The sequence below is a fragment of the Chinchilla lanigera genome, unplaced genomic scaffold (genome assembly GCF_000276665.1).
Source record: "Chinchilla lanigera isolate Chin_1 unplaced genomic scaffold, ChiLan1.0 scaffold00088, whole genome shotgun sequence".
In the NCBI taxonomy this organism is placed as follows: domain Eukaryota; kingdom Metazoa; phylum Chordata; class Mammalia; order Rodentia; family Chinchillidae; genus Chinchilla; species Chinchilla lanigera.
In genome coordinates, this window is record NW_004955489.1 from 5,395,396 (window position 1) to 5,415,067 (window position 19,672).

General features: G+C 38.9%; 1 protein-coding gene across 4 annotated transcripts in view; it reads left to right on the forward strand.

Annotated features, from left to right (window-relative positions):
- The window catches only part of Atp11c (ATPase, class VI, type 11C), a 172,743-nt gene that overhangs the window by 843 nt on the left and 152,228 nt on the right, over positions 1-19,672 (forward strand). For all 4 annotated transcript variants that reach the window (XM_013504485.1, XM_005404550.2, XM_013504484.1 and 1 more), the window contains exon 2: positions 70-168. In XM_013504485.1, the coding sequence (XP_013359939.1) occupies positions 142-168 (27 nt within the window). In that variant the 5' untranslated portion in view covers positions 70-141. The remainder of the gene's footprint in view (positions 1-69; positions 169-19,672) is intronic.

Below are 19,672 nucleotides of genomic sequence, written 5' to 3' on the forward strand. Positions count from 1 at the left end.
TGGGGGGCGGGGGCTGGTGGCCGGCAGCACGCGTAGCTGTCCGCTCTTTGCCGCCGGCCCACGCCGCAGTGTGTCTTGTGGACGGCGCCTCCCCGGACAGCCCGCCAGAGCCCAGCTCCGCGGCCGGCAGCCTTCGACGTGATGTTCCGCCGGAGCTTGAATCGCTTTGTAAGTACACTCGCCGCGGCTCCACGCGTACTGCTGGCCCCTTCGCGGCTCCCTCACGACAGCTCCTTCGCCACCCCCTTCCATTTTCCCCAGACGCGCTGCCCGGGCGGCCGGGGTGGGGAGGCGGGGAGGGCGCTCAGAGCGGTCCCCCCCCCCGCCCCAGGACCCTTGCGCCGGGCTGCCTCGAACTCCCCATCTGCCCCGGCCGCCCGCGAGCCAGAGGTCGGGGGGTTCGTGGAGGGGGGACCGCCCCGGGGGCCCCTCAGTTTGCCAATTAGGCGAAGATGGCGTTTTATTATCAGGGAGGAAGCTTTCTTTTGTTTCCTTTGCGATGAGCACATGGAGGTAAACCTAGACCTGTCACGGTGGCCCAAGTGAAGAGCCGGGGACTGAGGGAGCCCGAGGCTAGAACAGCACGCAGGGCTCGGCCCGGCGGGCGGGCGGGCGGCTGCTGACCCGGGGCCAGGCAAACTTTGGAGAGCCAGCCTGCGGAGCCACCCGTAGTAGGCTGTGGTCATGGCGAAGGCGAGGGTCTGGGCGGGCTGAGGGATGCGCAGCTTTGAGGAGGCTGCACCGCACTGCCGAGCGCGGGGCTGAAGCCTTACGGAGGACCTATCGCCCCAGACCTGGAGCCCTAGCAAGAAGGCAGGGTGCGGCTAGGCTCCTGCGACCACTTCCCCCCCTTGCAGGTCCCCCGAAAAGGGAATTGCATTTCCGTGGGAGGTTAGCCTACAAGCGATTCCTGGCTACTGACTTCTTAGAGTAACCTGTTTATTCCTACTCGATACGTTAAGAATTGAACAAAGTAGGAGCCATTTACTTCTGTGCTGCTATTTGTACCAACTTCCTTAATTTCCAGAGGAGGTGGCGGGAATAGGTTTTATTTCTGCCGAGGATGTGAAGGAAAGGGTTCATCCCCAAATTTTTATTTTTCTGTGGTTAAAAAGGTTGAGTGCTGAGTGCTTCCCCCGTCGCCCTTACTGTTCGTTTGAGAACTTCTCCATTTGGTTCTTTTCATTCAGTTATTCCTAATCAAAGCTTTGCGAACATATTTTTCATAGCTTGGATGAATTTGCTCTCACTTTTTCTGCAGTTTAAACTTTCACGAATGTATCCTGGCTAAAAGTAATAGTTTTACATTCCTTCTTAGGATATTAATTACCATCACAGCCATGCTATGTTAATGTTTTTCTGAAAATGTTTACCTCACTCAAATATGCAGCGTGAAACAGGAGCGGATTATTACCTGTGGCACAGAGCTATAAAGGTTATACCTCTCAAAGATCTTGACATCCATAGTAAATGGCTTGTGTTGGACTCTACCAGTGCAAGTGACTAAAATTTGTTCTTACATTTATCTTCAGGCTGTAAAAGAGCGTTGTACTTCATAATTCTATTTCACATGGGTTCTTGTGATCTTGAAGTGTTGTTTCAGGGTGACAGAGAAAAAGGTGACAAGAAGTGCTAATTGTAATATTTAGGAAAAGGATAGTCTTTTCACCTGGCACCCTTATGTTGGAAAACAACTGGGCACTGGATTATCTTAAGTTCATTTTGTTGAAATCCCATTTTTAAGAAAGATTCGAACACTTGAAATTGAAAACACCAACTATGAATCTGAAAGCCCGGTTTGCTTCACTTTTGCTGAGAGGTCTGCATTGTATTAGTGTAGTAATTAAACAGTACTGGCTCAGGAAGCTAGGGAATGCAGTAGAGTTTGCAGCATTTGTTGAGATGCCAGCCTGCAGGTTTGATGCTAGTCTTTTGCATTCTCAACCAAGATCTCTGCAGAGGATCACTTTTGCTCACAGTGCAAAGGGGCTTTGACCTCATGGTTTTGGCTGGGATGTCCAACTGCTTGCATTTTCCTGCTCAAACATGACTATGGTAAGTCCTAGGAATTTATACCAGTACAGTGTGCTGGAAGGTTCTTAAGAAATCTATCTAAGCCGTAGGCCAAGGGCAGAGAATTCAACTGCAAACTATTGGAGTGAATGCAAAACACATCAAATTCTCATTGCTAAAAAATAATTTAAAATTTTGAGGAAGGGCAAATTTTAGATTCCTTAGATCGGTAAACCACAGGCTATTCTCATCTTTTCCCTGGCACAGATTCTTTGAGGGGCATTCCCATTTTAATTCACTGGGAGGCTAAAATTAAAGATTTAGGTGGAACAGAGACTTGCACTACATCAAGTATCAAGTATCATTACCTGGACTACATCTATTTGCACAACGTAGATGTAGTCCAGGTAATGTGCTGTCCTTCTGGTTGTTTTAGTATTTTAGAGATATTCCTTTCAAAATCATTCGTGTTGTTTTGGCAGACCTATACTTGTCTGAAATTGGCTTTCAATATTAAATAAATCACAGTAGTGTTGATTGTAGTTGTTGGACATTGAAAAGTAGAGGACTGCATGTTTGAAGAGGACTTTCATTACATTTTAAGCCCAACATGGGAAGTAGGTCTCTTAGGAATCTTACCATTTTTTATACTTCACTTAGGTTTGTTGAGTCGTTTACAAATGTTGTTTATTTCCCCAGGTTCTACATTTTCAAGCTAAAAGAGTGATTAATCATAGGTTTTAAAGACATGGCCTCGACATCTTTGCCATTAATAATTGTGATCTTTCCTTTGTGATGAATTATAACTTCCCTTTTGGCAGCTTTGAAATAGAAATTGGTGGATTTCGTGTACAGCATTTTAGGATTTAGGCATGTAGGGGGTGTCTTAAATGGTTGATTTGAGAGTTGGATGTCTTTGAGTGCAGTAAAAGCACTGCCTCTTTCTAGTCAACACCTTCATAAACAACAAATAAATAATAGCTTTGAAGAATCATGTTATCCTAGAATCAAGTTCTTAGTAATTATAGTAGCATTTTCAGGTAAGTTTAAAATATTTTTTGATAATCTAACAAGAATACCCCTTCTCCCCCTTCTTTTTGGCTTGTTAAATTATTCCATGCTAAGGATTCAAATAAAATATTTATTGAGGTGGGGCTTAGTGGTGCATGCCTGTAATCTCAGCACTCAAGAGCCTGAGGTAGGATCACCACCAGTTTGAGGCCAGCCTGAACTACAGAATGAGACACCCTGTCTCCAAAAAAGAAAGGAAGAAAAAAAATATGTATGCATGTGTTTCTTGATAAAATAAATCAGGGGCTTGGCCAGGTTGATACTGTCAGTTTAGGTTGTCAGAGAGTGTTATTTTAACAGGTGTGAATTTCTGGATCACTAATAATGAAAGCTTATTGTGAGTGTGAAAAACTGGAGTAAATTTTAATTTCTGATTCTACTAGGTCTCAAACTGCTTGGGTTCCATAAAGCATGTACCATATTTTAATAATTTCACACAGAAAATGTCTTACCAAAGAGACTGGAAAGAAATTAGACTGTATAAGGAAGAATGAAAACTCAAAATAAGATTAAAACAAAATAAGAATTAATAAAATAGGGAGCTATGTATTATTTTGAGTCCAAGGCAGGGCCAGTGTAATGAAACAATGTATGGAGGCAATTAATAAAATAATTGAAGTAACTGTCTTTTTAAAATGAAAAAAAATTTTTAGGAACAGGCAGGTTTTTTGTTTTCTTGTTAAATATCTAGGCAATTAAACCTTTTTTCTATTTCACTTCCCTAATAACTTTGGACTGACAGTAATGAGTGTAGAAAATACAGGTTTTATTTTATGTTTAGAAATATATATGTACATGTATGTATTGTACATGTGCTTTCATATTTACACAAGTTTTACAAAATGGTCTGTGCCTTGGCTCGAAGCTCGTATTTCATATACACCTGTAGGTCTAACAGTTGAACTACTTAAAGCAACCTTTCTATCTTATTGCATGCTAATTGCCTCTTAACTTGTATGGCTCCCTCAACAAGTCTTTCACAACTGTGTGACAATGAAACCCTGTTGTCCTACCCCACATATTGTATGTAATAAATTCAGTTCTTTCCTACACAGGTGGAGGAGGAACCCCAGTTTGGAAAGCCTGTCCTAGCATGAAAGCAACTGTGGGCAGACAGTTCACAGTGCATCTTTAGCTCTAGCACAGTACCTGCTGCCTAGTAGGTGTTTAATAAATATTTGTTCAAACAGTAGCTTTTATACATGTCATATAAATCACCTTTACTTATAGATGGTGATTTATAGTATACAGTTTCTTATTCAGAATGAAGAATTGGAAGTTCTAATTAATTGGGGTATATTATATACTAACTAACAGTTTTCTAAGAGTTAGGATATATTTAATGCTGAGGCTGTACTGACCATAGTAGAATTGTTTTTAGGTGATTCAGGCACCTCATAGTTCTATAGAGCAGTATTTCATTCAACAAATAGTTACTGGGCAGATACTGTGCATTGGGCACTATAATAGGTCCTGGGGATACATGGTGAGCAGGACAGACAAGGCTCCTATCTTGAGGAACTTTAATTATCATTATATTTATGATGATAGCTTTAAAGGGCATGGTGACTGCACTGTATCTAATACATTTGTGATAGACTACAAAATTTAATTTTTTCATGAATAAGTTACTGTTACATACTTGTTTGTCTTTCTACCATAAATAGATTGTATGATTTCGGTTATTTTCAGGTTGTTTGGATGTCAGATACAAGGGAGTTTTTTGCATTGACACCTTTGATATGACATATACATGCCAAATTATGGTTTGGCAGATAGATGCTAGGCTGACCTCTTGCAAGGCAGAAACCTATTAAGGAATGAACTTGTACAGGTTGAAGTAAATATTTACACAGGTGCAAATAGGTTTTGTCCAATCCTTCCCCTTGGTTAGTTATTGAGCAGCCTGAAACTGAGCATCTTCTAAATACCTTCAGTAAAGGTTTTCTTTTTGTTACTTTTGTTTATGAGTATTATGAGTATTACTAGTAATTCAGCCCTTTAGTGGGTATTATAGAGTTCCTATATATCAGGTCGTTTCCCATGTTTCTAATGGACTTTTTAGCAGAGCTGTGATTTGGGCATTTGAAGCTGGCTGTTTCCATATTGATGCAGCTGTTCAAATGAGAATGTTTCCTTACCTAGGTTGTTAGTGGACTGCCCCTTTGGTAGTGTGGCCAGTGGCCCCTGGAAAGACCCCAACTAATCTTACTGCTTCTGCAGGCTATGCAAAAACCTCACCTGCTACCTGAATTTAAATACTGGTTTGTTGAGTGATGGAAAAAATCGAGGTTGACTACTTGTTCAATGTGGTTGACCAGTTCTTGCAAAGAGGGTAGATATATAGCATACAAAATAAAGACACAATTTTTGTCTTCAGGGTGATAGAATTTCCTGTATATCTATAGTGCTTAATACAGATTAACCCCGCACATCTGGAATCCTTGAGCTTGGAGGAATTTTCTGGTTGGAAGGAAGAAAGTTCTGGCTTCCACAAACGAATTGGATGCTGCTCTAAAGTTTCTGTTCACTTAATGTTTATCTTTTTGGCCTGGTGTAAGTATAGATCACTGGTGATCATAAAACTAACATATTAGTATGACTGCAGCATATGTTAACACTACTGTAGCTTAATGATGAATAAGTGTTCAGCACTGCAGATTTGGATGCAGGATGCCCTATGCCAGTACATTGGCAGGCAGCCCCTCAATTACTGCAGTGTATGGATGGATTGCTGGTTCAGCTGACTTCTTGATTATAGAAGATGTGGTTTATAAATGATGTTGGACCAGGTATATCTAGATTCGGGAGGTTAATCTGTATTTGTGAAGTACAGACTGTCATTGATTTCTTGCCCTATATTTAATAGAATATTGGAAGATTGGTGGGGCCTAGCCTGCTCAAGAAGGTACCATGGTTTGTTTTTTATAATCCTCTATTATGTGTTGTCTCAAAGCGTTAAAGTGGCAATACTTTCCTAGTCATTTCGTCTTCAGCAGGGTATTCTTGGAAAAATCAGAAAAGTGTTATTGATAATGATCTTACAGCTAGCGCAGCATCAGGTAAACAGTACTACAAATCAGTAAATACTTGCTGAATTGTTTTGAATTGAGCTGATAGCACTGGCTGAGTCAGTAACAATAGGTGAAAAAAGATCAATTGAGTAAGCAGCTACCAAGAAGCTTCCGCATTTCAGACTGGGCTACAGAAATGTGCGGCACTGAAAATACTATAATGTCCTTTTCAATTGATAAACTACTACACTAATTTTAAGGATAATATTTAATCCCTTCCTCTTTCTTGTCCTTTTATCCAGCACTACAGTTAATGCACTTACTGTCTTTGGTACTTGAAATTAAAAGCAAATTCCTATTCTTTTTGTTAAGTGTAGTTGAGAACACAAATTTTCTGTTGTCCCCAGCATGTTAAGTCTATTTTGAAAACCAAAGTTGCAGTGTTAACTTTCTATGAACTTTACATCATTTGGATTACAGTAGTAAGCGTACATAATTTGGATTCAGGATAACACTTAGTACTTAGTGCTAGAATTGTCCTGTACTTTCTTCTGCTTACACACAGTCACAGTCAGCTGGGTGAATACTTGTAGCAAGAAGGTAGAGTGAACCAGAGGAACTGCAGAATGTGAAGAATTTGGAAAGAGTTATGAAATGATCCTCAACCTTGTTAAGAGGCTTAGTGTAAGTCCTACTTCTGCCGTTTCCTGCTTAGCTTGAGAAATTGGGCACTGTAGGCTATAGATCATATACATCAAAGTGTTTTTTCAAAATGTGGTCCTTGGATGACTTGCATACAGATCATTTTGAATGCTTATTATAAATAGAGATTTCTTGGCTTCAAAACTTACTGAATCTAAGTCTTAGATTAATAGGTTCCAGAAAACTGCGTTTTTAGCAAGCACTACAGGTGGTCTTAGGCACACTACAATTTGGGAACACCCATCTATTGTGTAGTAAACACTGAAATACTTATTTTCGGGGTGTACTCTTTGTTCACCTCTACTTCAGTTTCTTCATCTATAGAATGGACATAATAATACCTACTTCACGGTGGTAGAAAAATGTTTGCTATAGTAGTCAGCACTACCCAAACCACCTCCAAGTTCAGTGATTCACTGGTAGGACTCACAGGACTATGCATACAGGTATTCTTATTGTTATTCCAGCGAAAGGTTACAAAGCAAAGTCTGCAAAGGAAGAAGGTACATGGGACAGAGTCTAGAGGGAACTGTTCTCGAGCTTACAGCAGCCCAATCCTACAGAAGTCACATAGAGTATGCTTAATTCCTTCAGCAAGTTATGACAACTTGTATAAAATGTTGCCTAACAAGGAAACTCATTTTTGATTCAGTGCCCAGGGTTTTTATTGGGAGCTGGTCCTTCAAGCACCCTATACCCACCCAGTATATATCAAAATCCAATTCTCCCAGAAGGAAAGCAGATATTCAGCATAAATATTGTTTGTATTAACAATTTAAAAGGCAGGGCATACTGCTCTTATCACTTAGGGTGATAGGAATACTCCTGAAATACGAGGTCCCAGATAGCATGCAAAGCCCAACCTTACAAGCAGGCCTTTTTAAGAATAGCAATCTCAGGTCTGCTGTAATCTTAACACAGAATTTCTATGAAAAACTGATTTTGAAGGGAAACGACTTACTCAAGGTCATTAAGCTAATTAGCAGAATTGAGTCTGATACTTTTGACAATTGCACCTTTTTTTCATTACTGCCCACAGCTATGCATCTTACTATGGGTCATTTCTTTTCATGTTATTGACAGCATTCACTATTTGTCACTTGCAGCAGAAGAGCAGCCTGCGGTGGTAAATGGATGCACCCAGTGGGGGAGCCAGGAAGTATTGATGTTTCTGCCAGTTTAGCGTCAACACTTGCTGGTTTCCTCTCTGGAGCATCACTGAGTTCGTGGATTTTCATTTTTTTCCTGACTTTTGGGCACTTGTTATGGCCCTCACCTTCCTTGTTCTATTAATTTGCATCATTACGTCATTGTGTTCTATACATGGTTAGCTCTTAGCTCAGAGTCAGCTAGCATAGAAATCCTTCTGTGTAACACAGTTCCATGTAGTGGGCTTGCTGGAAGTCTTTACAGGAAAAGAATACAATAGAGAAAAACAAAATTCTTGGTTTAATAAACGAAATTTTGGCAATATTTAGAAGTACTGTTTTTTTCCAGGGTTTTAAAAAAAATTTGTAATCATAGAACCCCCTAGAATTTCCTGGTTATTCTTGTTTCAGTCTTTTTAGTGTTATAAAGGAAAATTAAATTTTTTTATGATTTGGGCAAGGAATGACTAAAGAAACCATATTGGAAGATGCAGTAATCCTACAGATCAGCAGGGAGCAGAAACCAGGAGGGATTGTTGCAAATAAGTAACAGCTGGGTAGAGCAGATTATGTAAGCTGCACCTGTTGTGTAAGCAGTAGGGATGTCCTTTAAGCTTCACAATTAATGTAATTTCTGGTAATATGGATTAAAAGAGATACACAGCATACTGCATAATTTATTTGGCCTTTTTTCCCTCCCTCCTTCCCTCCTTGACAGAGTCTTGCTGTGTGGCCTAGGCTGGCCTTAAGTGATCCTCCTGCCCGAGTCTTTCAAGTATCTTAGACTACAGGCATGCACCACCATGTCCAGCATAGGCTTCTGTTTTGAAAACGTTCAGTCACAAGCTTTCTTTGAATATTATTCATGCCCTACTAGGTGCTACAGAAGAGTATACAGTACCACCCTATTCTTGCAATCTGGCATAAGAGGGAAGACGTACTACCAGTCTCCACACAAGGCCAATAGGTTGTCAGTGTAGTAGACATTCAGAAGGAGATGCTGACTTGCACTATGGCTGCAGTGGTTGAGGAGATGTTTATAGAGGAGCTAGCATGCAAACTTTGGCCTTCTGGGACTGAAGTTCAGGGGATTTTAGGGAGAACATCATTACAAGAGAAGGCAATTACCTGAGCAATGGTGCAGGTAATTGTTTATACTACTTAGAGCAGGGGAACTGGTCAGTTTAGAGAGCATATGTTATAACTCCAAATCAGTTCAGAATTTTCTAATAAAGTACCAAAGCCTGGATGGCTTATAAACAACAGAAATTTTTTTTCTCATAGCTCTCAAGGCTGAAAGTCTAAGGGACCTCTTCTGGGTTGGAATGGCCAACTTCTTATATTCTCACATAGCAGAAAGAGGCAAGAGTTCTTTCTGGTCTGTTTTAAGTACATTAACTCCATTCATGGGGGTTGTGTATTACGTAATCACCTTCTAGAGGCCCCACCTCCTGAAATCATCATGTTTGGGGTTAGGATTTCAGCATATGAGTTTGAGAGGGACACAGACCTGTAGTCTGTACAACAGCAGAAAGAGTGCATCCTTCCTCTTGAATATCTTATGTTTGCTATAGTAAAATTTACAATTTAGAAAGGAAGTACAAAAAATTGACATCAGTTGGCTTTAGGCTTCCACAATAGCTCTACATATCTTGCCTTGAAAGTTCTTGTTTTGAAGCTCATGAACCAGTGTCCTCAGTCTTCTGATTTGAAACAGTAAGGTGGGGACTGGGATGAAATAAGCATCTGGGGTAATAAATCACAACATGACTTCATGTTGCATTACTGGTTACTTTAGTTGCCCTGCTTTAAATAATGGGTGTACACTGTGAGAACCTTACTACACAGGCCCAGGTAGGTAGTTTATTTTCTTAAGTACTGGTAGCCATTTATTTAAAAATCTGGAGTCAAACTGAACTTTTGTTCAGAGCACATTCTTTACCATAATATTCTGTTTCACTGTCACTAGATAATATGGCTTTCCATAGGTATTCAGACTTAATGACATCATTCAGACTTACCAGAACATAAATTTCATCTCATTCCCTCATAACTAATGCATCACCACACCCAGTCAATACCACTTTATCATAACAATTACCACTCTGGTCCAAGTCATCCTATCTCTCCTCTTTCATATTGTTCCTCCTCAGTCATCTATCCCCTACCTAGCAGTGCGTGCTACAAACCTAACAGTTACCCTTAATACTCCCTTTGTCATTCATTCCCACTTGATCTCTCAGCAAATTCAATAGTTTCTATATCCACAAGTGCTCTTAAATCTACTTCGTGCCACCCATTCCACCATCGAAGTCTAAGGTACTATCACTTACCTGGACCATTGTGCAGGATGATCTCATCCACTCTATGCCCTCCATCCTCCACTTAGTACCACAATGCCTATGCATTCTGAAGGCCTTCGGTGGCTTTCCACTGCTCTCTGGACAAAGACTTTGCTGGTAGTATTGCTCTCACGCCTCATTTTTTTTCCCAAATTTGCTTTTAAAATTAAGACAAAAATCACCATTTTAAAGTATCCTCTCAAGTAGTTTTTAGTATGTTGTGCAGTCATTGCAACGGTCTAATTCTGATATACTTCCATAACCAACCTCAGAAGAAACTCTCTGCCTATCAGATATTGGTCCCCATCCTCTCTTCACTGTTTCCCCTGGTAACCATAAGTCTACTTTGTTATCTGTAGATTTGCCCATTGTGGACATTTTGTGTAAATGAAGACATACTCTATATGCTCCTTTGTGACTGCTTTCATTTAGCATGATTTCCAGGTTCATCCCTGTAGCATCTATCAGTACTTCATTCTTTTTATGGTTGAATAATATTCCATCATATGGATATGCCACATTTTGCTTATCTGTTCATCAGCTGGTAGACATTCAAAATGTTTGCACTTCTTACCTATTATGAATAATGCTACTTTGAACACTTTTGTATGCATTTTTCTATTTATGTATTTATTTATTGGTCTTTTTGAGACGGTCTCGCTATGCAGTTCAGGCTGGTCTTGAGCTCACTTTGTAGCCCAGGCTGTTCTTGAACTTGCAACGATCCTCCTGCCTCAGCCTCCCAAGTGCTGGGATTACAGGCGTGCACCACCATGCCCGGCTTTTGTCTACATTTTTATATGGACACATGTCTTCATTTCTCATGAATAAATGCATAAGAATGGAATTCTGTAATGATATATTTAACCTTTCTAGGAACTGCCCGTCTGCTTTTCACAGGTCCTCCTCCCTTAAATAATATTAATTTTTAATTGTGATAATAAACATGTAAAATATATTTTACCATCTTTTTTTTAAGCGTACAGTTGATAGTACCAAGTATATTCATTGTGTGCAACAAATCTCTAGAATTTTTCATCTTTAAACTTGAAACTATGTACTCGTTTGTCCTTCCTCCTAGCCCCTGGTAGCTGCCATTCTATTTTCTGTTTTTATGAATTTGACTATTTAAGTACCCCCATAAGTGACATTATGTAGTATTTGTCCTGTAACTAGTTTATTTCACTTAGGGTAATGTTTCCCAGGTTCATCTGTGTAACAGCATGCGACAGGTTTCTTTTTAAGGAAATTTTCCATTGTATGCATATGCCAAATTTGGTTTATCCATTTATCCTCGGATGGCCATTTGTATTGCTTCCACCTCTTGGCTATTGATAAGAGGGTGTGTGGATATTTCTTTAAGCTCTTGCTTTTTATTCTTTTGGCTATGCAAGGACTCACCAAACATTCAATGAATGTTCATGTTAAAAATTATTACAGTAAAAGGGATTGATCCCCTTAAAATACTTCCCCTCATTTCCAACACTTAACGCATCCAAACACGTAACCCATCCACTTTCTGATACAGTTCTGGAAGTCCTCTTTTGTGTGCCTTTATGAGATGTGATTAAAAACAATATAGTGAATGGTGCTTCTGAGTGCCACACAATGGAAAGGTAGGCTCCTAAAAACATTAAGGTGTGTCCCCAGCCACCTTATTCTCCAGATTTGGCACTGTGAGACTTCTGGCTCTTCTCTGAAGAAAAAATGACCTGAAAGATAAATATTTTGAATTGGTTCATGACATTGAGGCAGCACAACTAAAGACACTCATGAAAGAGAATTTCCAGAACTGCTTCACAAAGTGGCGAGAATGATGGGATAAATGTATTTGAAGCAAGGGACAGGGTGTTTGAGGGGGGTTCGTGGCAATGTGTCTTTTACTGGAAAATTTCTTAAAATTTAAATATTCACTGTAGTTTTCAGTCATACCTCATAGATCCAAAAGTAGGACTGCTGCATCATATGGTACTTCTATGTTTAATTTTTAAGGAGCCTCCATTGTGTTTTGTGCATCAATGACACCATTTTACATTCCCCCTAAGGGTTCCATTTTTCTCCACATCCTTACCAACACTTCTCATGATTATTGTTTTTTATGGTAGCTATTTTAATGGGTCTGAGGTGGTAGTTTACTGTGGTTTTGGTTTCATTTTCCTGGTGATTAGTGATGTTGGACATTATTTTTAACACATGCTAGCTGTTTGTATATCATCTTTTCAGAAATGCCTACTCAGATGCTATGCCCATTTAAAAAATTAAAAAAAAATTTTTTTTTCTTCTTACTCAGTTATAGGATTCTTCATATGGTCTGAATAATAACCTCTTATCAGATATGTGATTAACAGTTATTTTTGTATTGTTTTCTCTCATTGCTGAGGCAAAATATCCAATCCCCAAAAATTAAGGAAGGAAAGGTTTATTTAGCTCACAGTTTGTAGAGGTTTTAGTCCATAATTAGCTGGCTGCAAGGCAGGGTAGGGAGGCAGAGGAGCAACAGTTCACGGGGGCAGAAGACAGCAAAACAACTAGAGAAAAAAGGGAGGAGCAAGAGTGAACAAACCTCTTTCCCCACCTTATACTGTACGCAGGCTACCTGCCCCAACGTGGGTGTAGCACTCACACCCATAATCCCAGCATTTGACAGTGAATCAATCACAAACTCTAGAACCCACCCCCATGACTGCATGAGGCTTTGGGCGGTCATCTAGACACAAACCACAGCATGTATGTTCTGTAGGGTTCCCTTTTACTCTGTTTATTGTTTCCTTTGAAGAGCAGAAGTAGTGAAGTTTGATGTAGTTTCTTTATTTGTTTTTACTGCTGTTTTCTGCTTTTCTGTCATGTCTGTGACATGATTGTCAAATCCAAATATCCTGAAGATTTCCTCCATGTTTTGTTTTTATTTTGGTGGTGGGGATTGAACCCAAGGGCTTGAGCATACTAAGCATGTACTCTTCTGCTGAGTTGCACCACCCGCCCTTTCTCTATCTTTTCTTCTAGGAGTTTTATAATTTTAGTTCTTAATCTGTTTTGAGTTAAGTTTTGTATGTTGTGTAAAGTAAGGATCCAACTTCATTCTTCTGAATGTAGATAGTTTTCCCAGCACCATAAGTTTGAAAAGACTCCTATTCTCATTGAGTGGTCTTGGCATCCTTGAAGATCAAGTGACTGTAAATGTGAAGGTTTATTTCTAGGTTTTCTGTTTTTTTTCCATTGGTCTGTATGTCTCTTTATGTCAGTAGTACACAATTTTGATTACTTTGCTTCATATTATTTTGTAGTATGTTTTAAAATCAGGAAATATGAGACCCCTATTTTCAGACGGTTTTGGTTATTTGGGGTCCTTTGAGGTTCCATACAGATTTTGTGATAGATTTTTCTATTATTGCAAAATATCTTCCTCACTTTCTGTGTTCCACTTTTCCCAGGACCTTAGTGTATACCATTCTTCCTGCCTATATACTTCTTCGCTTCAGTCAGTTGCCTGAAATCTTACTCATTTCTTTGAACTCAGGTGAATTGATCACTTCCCCAAGGAAGGTGTCCCCAGTCCTTCCTTCAAACAACTCCCAGTTCCTAGCTTTTCATATCATTATGAACCTTTCCTTAATATTTTTATAATTGACTTTACATTTATTTGATATCTAGCTTCCCTCTGCATCGTAAGCTCTTTGAAGGTTAAAAAAAAAGGTTCTTTTTTGGTTATTGCTGTATATTCCTGATGCCTCAGTGCCTGATATGTATAGTATTTAATACATGTTTGCTGAATGAATTCAGTGGGATTTATGTTTATATTTCTTATCTTAGCTACCATTTATAACCATATACTCGTAGAGCTTGACTGATACAACACACATTGTTTAGTCTATAGATATTACTGTTGTTTTTTATTAAAATAATCTTTACTCATACTTTAGAAGAAGCCAGTTCTTCAAGGCTTGCATGCTGTGTTTTGTAACACATAAATCTTATTTCTTTCATTATAACTTTAGGTATTTAAAAGTCTCTGATCTATTTTTTGTTTGTTTGTTTCTGCTTTTGGATTTTTGATTTTTTGAGACAGGGTCTCACTATATAGTTCAGGCTGCCCCTGAACTCACTGTGTAGCCCAGGTTGGCCTTGAACTTGTAGCAATCCTCCTACCTCAGCCTGCCAGTGCTGGGATTACAGGTGTGCACCACCACGCCTGGCCTCTGATCTAATTAATAAATAATATTTTATATTTATAAGCATCACATGGTTGTACACACATTTATAGTACTTTTGAGCAATTTGGTATTCTATGAAGTACTCACTTCACTATAAATGCCCCCCAATTGAATGATTAGTACTTAATTTTTTTTTAATTTTGCAAACTTTTATTTTTCTTTTATTTTCTGTGGTAGTAGGGGTTCAACCTGAGGCCTCATGCACGTTACACAAGTGCTGTATCACTGAGCTATATTCCTAGCCCTAGAAGGCCTTTTCAAGAATTTTTTGGATTGGTTTATTGCAGATATTTTAAAATTTTAATAACAAACAGCTTTATTGAAGTGTGAGTACTTCTAATGTTTTTTGTGAGCTTATTATTTTAGTGGGAATTAGATATTCAGAAAATGATAGCATTATCTCATTTAAGGCTTTATTGTACACAGATGGAAATAATATTAGTTTACATGAATTAAAATTTGAAAGGAGTTGTGTTTTGCAGTGCTAGGGATTGAAACCAGGGGCTTGTGCATAGCACACAAGTGGTTTACTACTGAACTATACCCCCAACCCCAAAATAATGTTTCTTTTTTTCTTTTTTTTCTGTGTTACTTTCCCTGTAAGTACTTGTGTTCTATTAGGATGTTTGTGTGCAGAAATGATTATTTCAGCCACAGCCTTTATCCATGCTATAGTTTACTGCAAGGTTACGGAATTGTTGTAGTTGTAAGTTGTCTTTCTTTGTTTTCTTACTATTATTAAAGCAGCAGAAACTAGAGAGATAAATTCTAGGAACTATTTTATATACTTTATAAACATTTGTTTCTTATGTACATTTCTCTATTGCATTAGTCAGGATTGCCCAGCAAAATAGAACCAGTAGGGTGTATACATATGCATTATAGGAAGATGTAGTATAAGGAATTGATTCATAGAATTTTGGAGGCTGACAAAATCCAAGATCTGCAGTTAGCAAGCTGGAGACACATGAGAGGTGATAGCATAAGTTTCAGTCAGAAGACTGGCCAGCTTAAGGCCCAGGAAAAGCCACCTTTTCAGTTCAGTTCTAAAAGGAAAAACCAGGTTCCCAGCTTGAAGGCCATCAGGCAGGAGTTCATCCTTCTCTAGGAAAGGTCTATCAAGCCTTCAACTGATTATATGAGGCCCACTCATATTAGGAAGGGCAATCTGTTTTGCTCGGTATACTGGTCAGATATTAGTCTTACCAGAAACACCCTCAGAGCCATCTCTGATAATGCTTGACCAAATATCTGTATACTTCATGGCCCAGTCAAGTTGACACATGAAATTAGCTATCATACTTATGTGCTAGAGTCATGTGAAGATGAATGAACACATTTAAAATGTCAATAGATCAGGAATTGAAGATCCTATCATAAATAACTGTTATTTGCTTACCTCTCCATCCTTAAAATGAAAGGCTTGATTTGCAAGGTTTATAAGGTTCAGTGAGTCCAAAAACTGGCAGAAGACCTTAGAGACCATTTAGTAGTAGATACAGTCTCATCATTACAGCTGAGGAAAGGGACAGCAGGAAGGTAGGTGGCTTTTCCAAGATTATTTAGTGAATGGGAGTTTGGAAAGACAGAATTTCAGGTTCACCTTTTTTACCTATATTCTCAGTTTCCTCATCTACAAATTGCAAAGGCTTGGAGGTGATTTATGTTTGAGTTCTTTTTTTGAGGCAGGGTCTCACTATGTCCAGGCTGTCCTCGAACTCACTATGTAGCCCAGGCTTGTTTATGTTAGCCCCCAAAATACTGAGACACAAATATTCAGCTTCTTAATACAGTTGAATCACCCCTTGTGTGAGTCAGCATTCTGCCACTATAGCAGGTACCTGAGGTGACCAATGTATAAAGAGAAACACTTTATTTTAGGTCAGGTTTAGAGGTCATAGTTTATGATTTTGGGCCTGTGGTTTTGGGCCTATTGTGAGGCAGCACGTTGTTGCAGGATCACATTGCAGAGAAAAACCACTCACCTCAAGGCCAGAAAGAAGAGAGCAGGAAGAGAAAAAGTTCCATGGTCCCTATCATTGTCACACCTTCAGTGACTTGAAGACCTCCTTCTAGGCCACGCCTCCTAAAGGTTTCTAGCACTTTTCAGTAGCACCAAACTGAAGACCAAGCCTTTAATACATGGTGCTTTTGGGGGCATTGTATATCCTAACTATAGCACTCCTTCATTGGCTTTTTATGACTAGGCAAGCACTGCTAGGCAAAGGGATCTGAGAAAATAAAAACAAAAGTAGTTCATGTCTCCTGTGGACCTTGTAAATTAATTTACAATTTAAAAATGCAAATAAAACAATCGCTCATTTTCATAAGTGTTGTAAATGAAATGACTAGGCTACAGAGATAATGACAGAAATAGGAAATTTTTTTGTTAGGGTGGTCAGAAAAATTCTGTCTGATGAGATAACATTTAGGCAAATAACTGAAGGAATGAGGGCCTGGCTACTTCTGCAAAGGGAGTTGGGAATAGATACTGTAACAAGCTTGCACTAAGACCTTAAGTTGGGCAAGAGTCACACATTGGGAGAGACTCAAAGGCTGGTGGGGCTGAAGGATACACTTCGTGGAGAAGACAGATGGTAGTGAGTGCGACAGAACAACTTCTGGGGCACCGTCATGGGAGCAATTTGGATCTTAAAAACTCAACTTCTTGAAGTTTTCAGGGTGATTTATTGATGTGGAGGGGATTTGTCTGCTTAGTGAATTCACATAATTATTCACATATTTACTGTGTTCCAGATAGGATTCTCTACTTGCTAGGCATATACTGGTGAGCAAAACAGACAGAAATCTTTGTCCTCCTTTACCTTACATTCTAATGTGGGAAAAGGTGTTAGGCTAAAGGGTAAACTGATGTAACAGAGTTCCAAAATATAGTGGCCAGAAAAATGTAGGTGTGTGTTTCTTCAGCATATAATAAAGCCCAGGGCAGCCTCTGTGTATTTCGTAAAGCCATCCAGCATTGCAGGCTAAGTGGGTCACTTCGGCCATTCTTGGCATTTGGTTTTCAAGTCTTAGCCAACAAAAAGAGTCTAGGGCAAGCTCCTTTAGGAAGGTGACTGGGAAATTTCACACATAACTGTTGTACATATGGTATTGGAAAAATCATAGTGAAATGGCCTTCCCTAGCCACAAAAGAGACAAGGAAATGTAGGGTGAAAGGCCAGACACTCTGCAAGAATGAAGAACATATTTGGGAGGATAACAAGTAATCAGTGAGTTAGACAATAAACAAGATAATTGTAATATCTTGTGATATCACTATTGAGGAGTGATAAGGAAGTTAAACAGGTAATATAAAGGACAATAGGAAATGTCTCAGGTTGGGGTTGCAGCTTTTTACAGGGTGACCTAAGAAGGCCGTATTGAGAAGGTATCATTTGGACAAAGCCCAAAGTGAAGTTTTATGATCAAGAAATACTATTCTGATTTGTTATGAAGCCTATCAGAACACGGGGTTGGTTTTAACAGTACTGAACCTAAGACCTCATCTGAAAGTGCTTAGTGGAAAGGCGCTGATACATTATAGTTTCATTCACAGCAAACTGTATAAGAAGACCTTAAACAGTGAATATTAAAATAATTATAATGCTAGGACCTGGACTGAGGCATTTGTACAAGAGTTTCAGTGAACAGTTTTTGTATTGGCTCTTCAATGTAATGGTAAACTTAGATCCTGATGATCCCTGTGCAACACAGTGTTCAAACTTTTGCATATAATTTGTTTTTAGGGATATGTTGGATGTGGGTAGATGTTTTTCTAAGGGTAGAAGTTATGTTCTGAATTTGCTCCAGAATTGTACTTAGTTTCAGTCATTGTCAGTGTAATTCTAAGGATGTTATGATATAAAATAGTGGAACTGTTTTCATGTCTGGCCTTGATTATTTAAATCTTGGTTAGTAGTCCTTCAAATTATAGAAGGCAGTACTTTATAACTGTTACTGTTCTGTTTAATTATATTTAAGTAGTGCTTCAAATACATTTTAGACTTTTCCTTCTGCATTCATAATAAGCACTTTTCCTTCTGCATTCATTTTTTTTTTTTAAGGACAACTCACTTATTGAATGGGGCACAATAAAATAAATTTCTATCTTTTTTCCCTAATGCTCCTCTTATTTCCAATTTCCCTAGTTTAGACTATATAAAATTGTCTTTAGTTTTCTTAGTTTTGAAGTAATCGTTATATTTTACTAGAGAATTTAAAGTTTAGTTAGGTAAGGTACATTAGTTATATGATGAAAATATAAGACCGAAAGTGATACATGCCATTGGAATGATAAGGTGCTTCTGAAGAAAAGAAACAGTGGAAAGAGATGAATAATCCTGTTTTTAGTACTTGCTTCCACGATTGTGAAGGACAGGAAGATTAACTTTTAAGCTTAATGCATAGTGCTCTCAAAAGTAATTTTCCGTTCTCGGAAAAAAGAAGCATTTGATCTGTCATTCTACTGTTTAAGTAATTTGGTAAATGTAGTCTTTTCCTGGGCTCAAATAAAACCTGTTTTTTTTTTTTTTTGGTCTCATGCTATGCCATAGGACTGATGGTGAACCTGTGGCACTCATGTTATTTGTTTTTAGGACAAAAGATGTTGATATATAAGGGTTTTTTTTTTTTTTTAACCTAAATCCTCAGCATTCAGGTTTAATTGCAGTGTTGGCACTTTGAGATAAATAAGTGGGTTTTGGGTTGCAGTTTGGGCACTCATCTCTAAAAGGTTTGCCATTACTGCCCTAGGGAAGTATTCAAGTCAGTCTGGGAAAGTACTGCTAATCCAGCATTGTATGAAAGTTAGCCTTGAAACTTTCCTTCTCTTCTTCACTCCATTTTACCTAATGTCTTACCAGATCCAAAGATTGTGTCCTGAATATTTTTTGGATCCCTCTTAATCCATCTCTACAGAGCAACCAGGCTGATTGTTCTTAAAACATCCGTCATTAAGTTGTGCCAGGAATCCCTTGTGGCTCTCTTCACTGCTAGAGTAAGACTCAAACTCCTTATTCTGCCTGCCATACCTTACTTTGCTTACCAGGCCCTGCCTGCCTATGGAGCATTTATGACCCATTTCTAGTCTTCTTCAGAACTGCCAGCCAGTCTCATGGGTGCTCATAGCACCTTGTGTTCACGTAGTTCTTCCAGGTCTTTGGCTACCC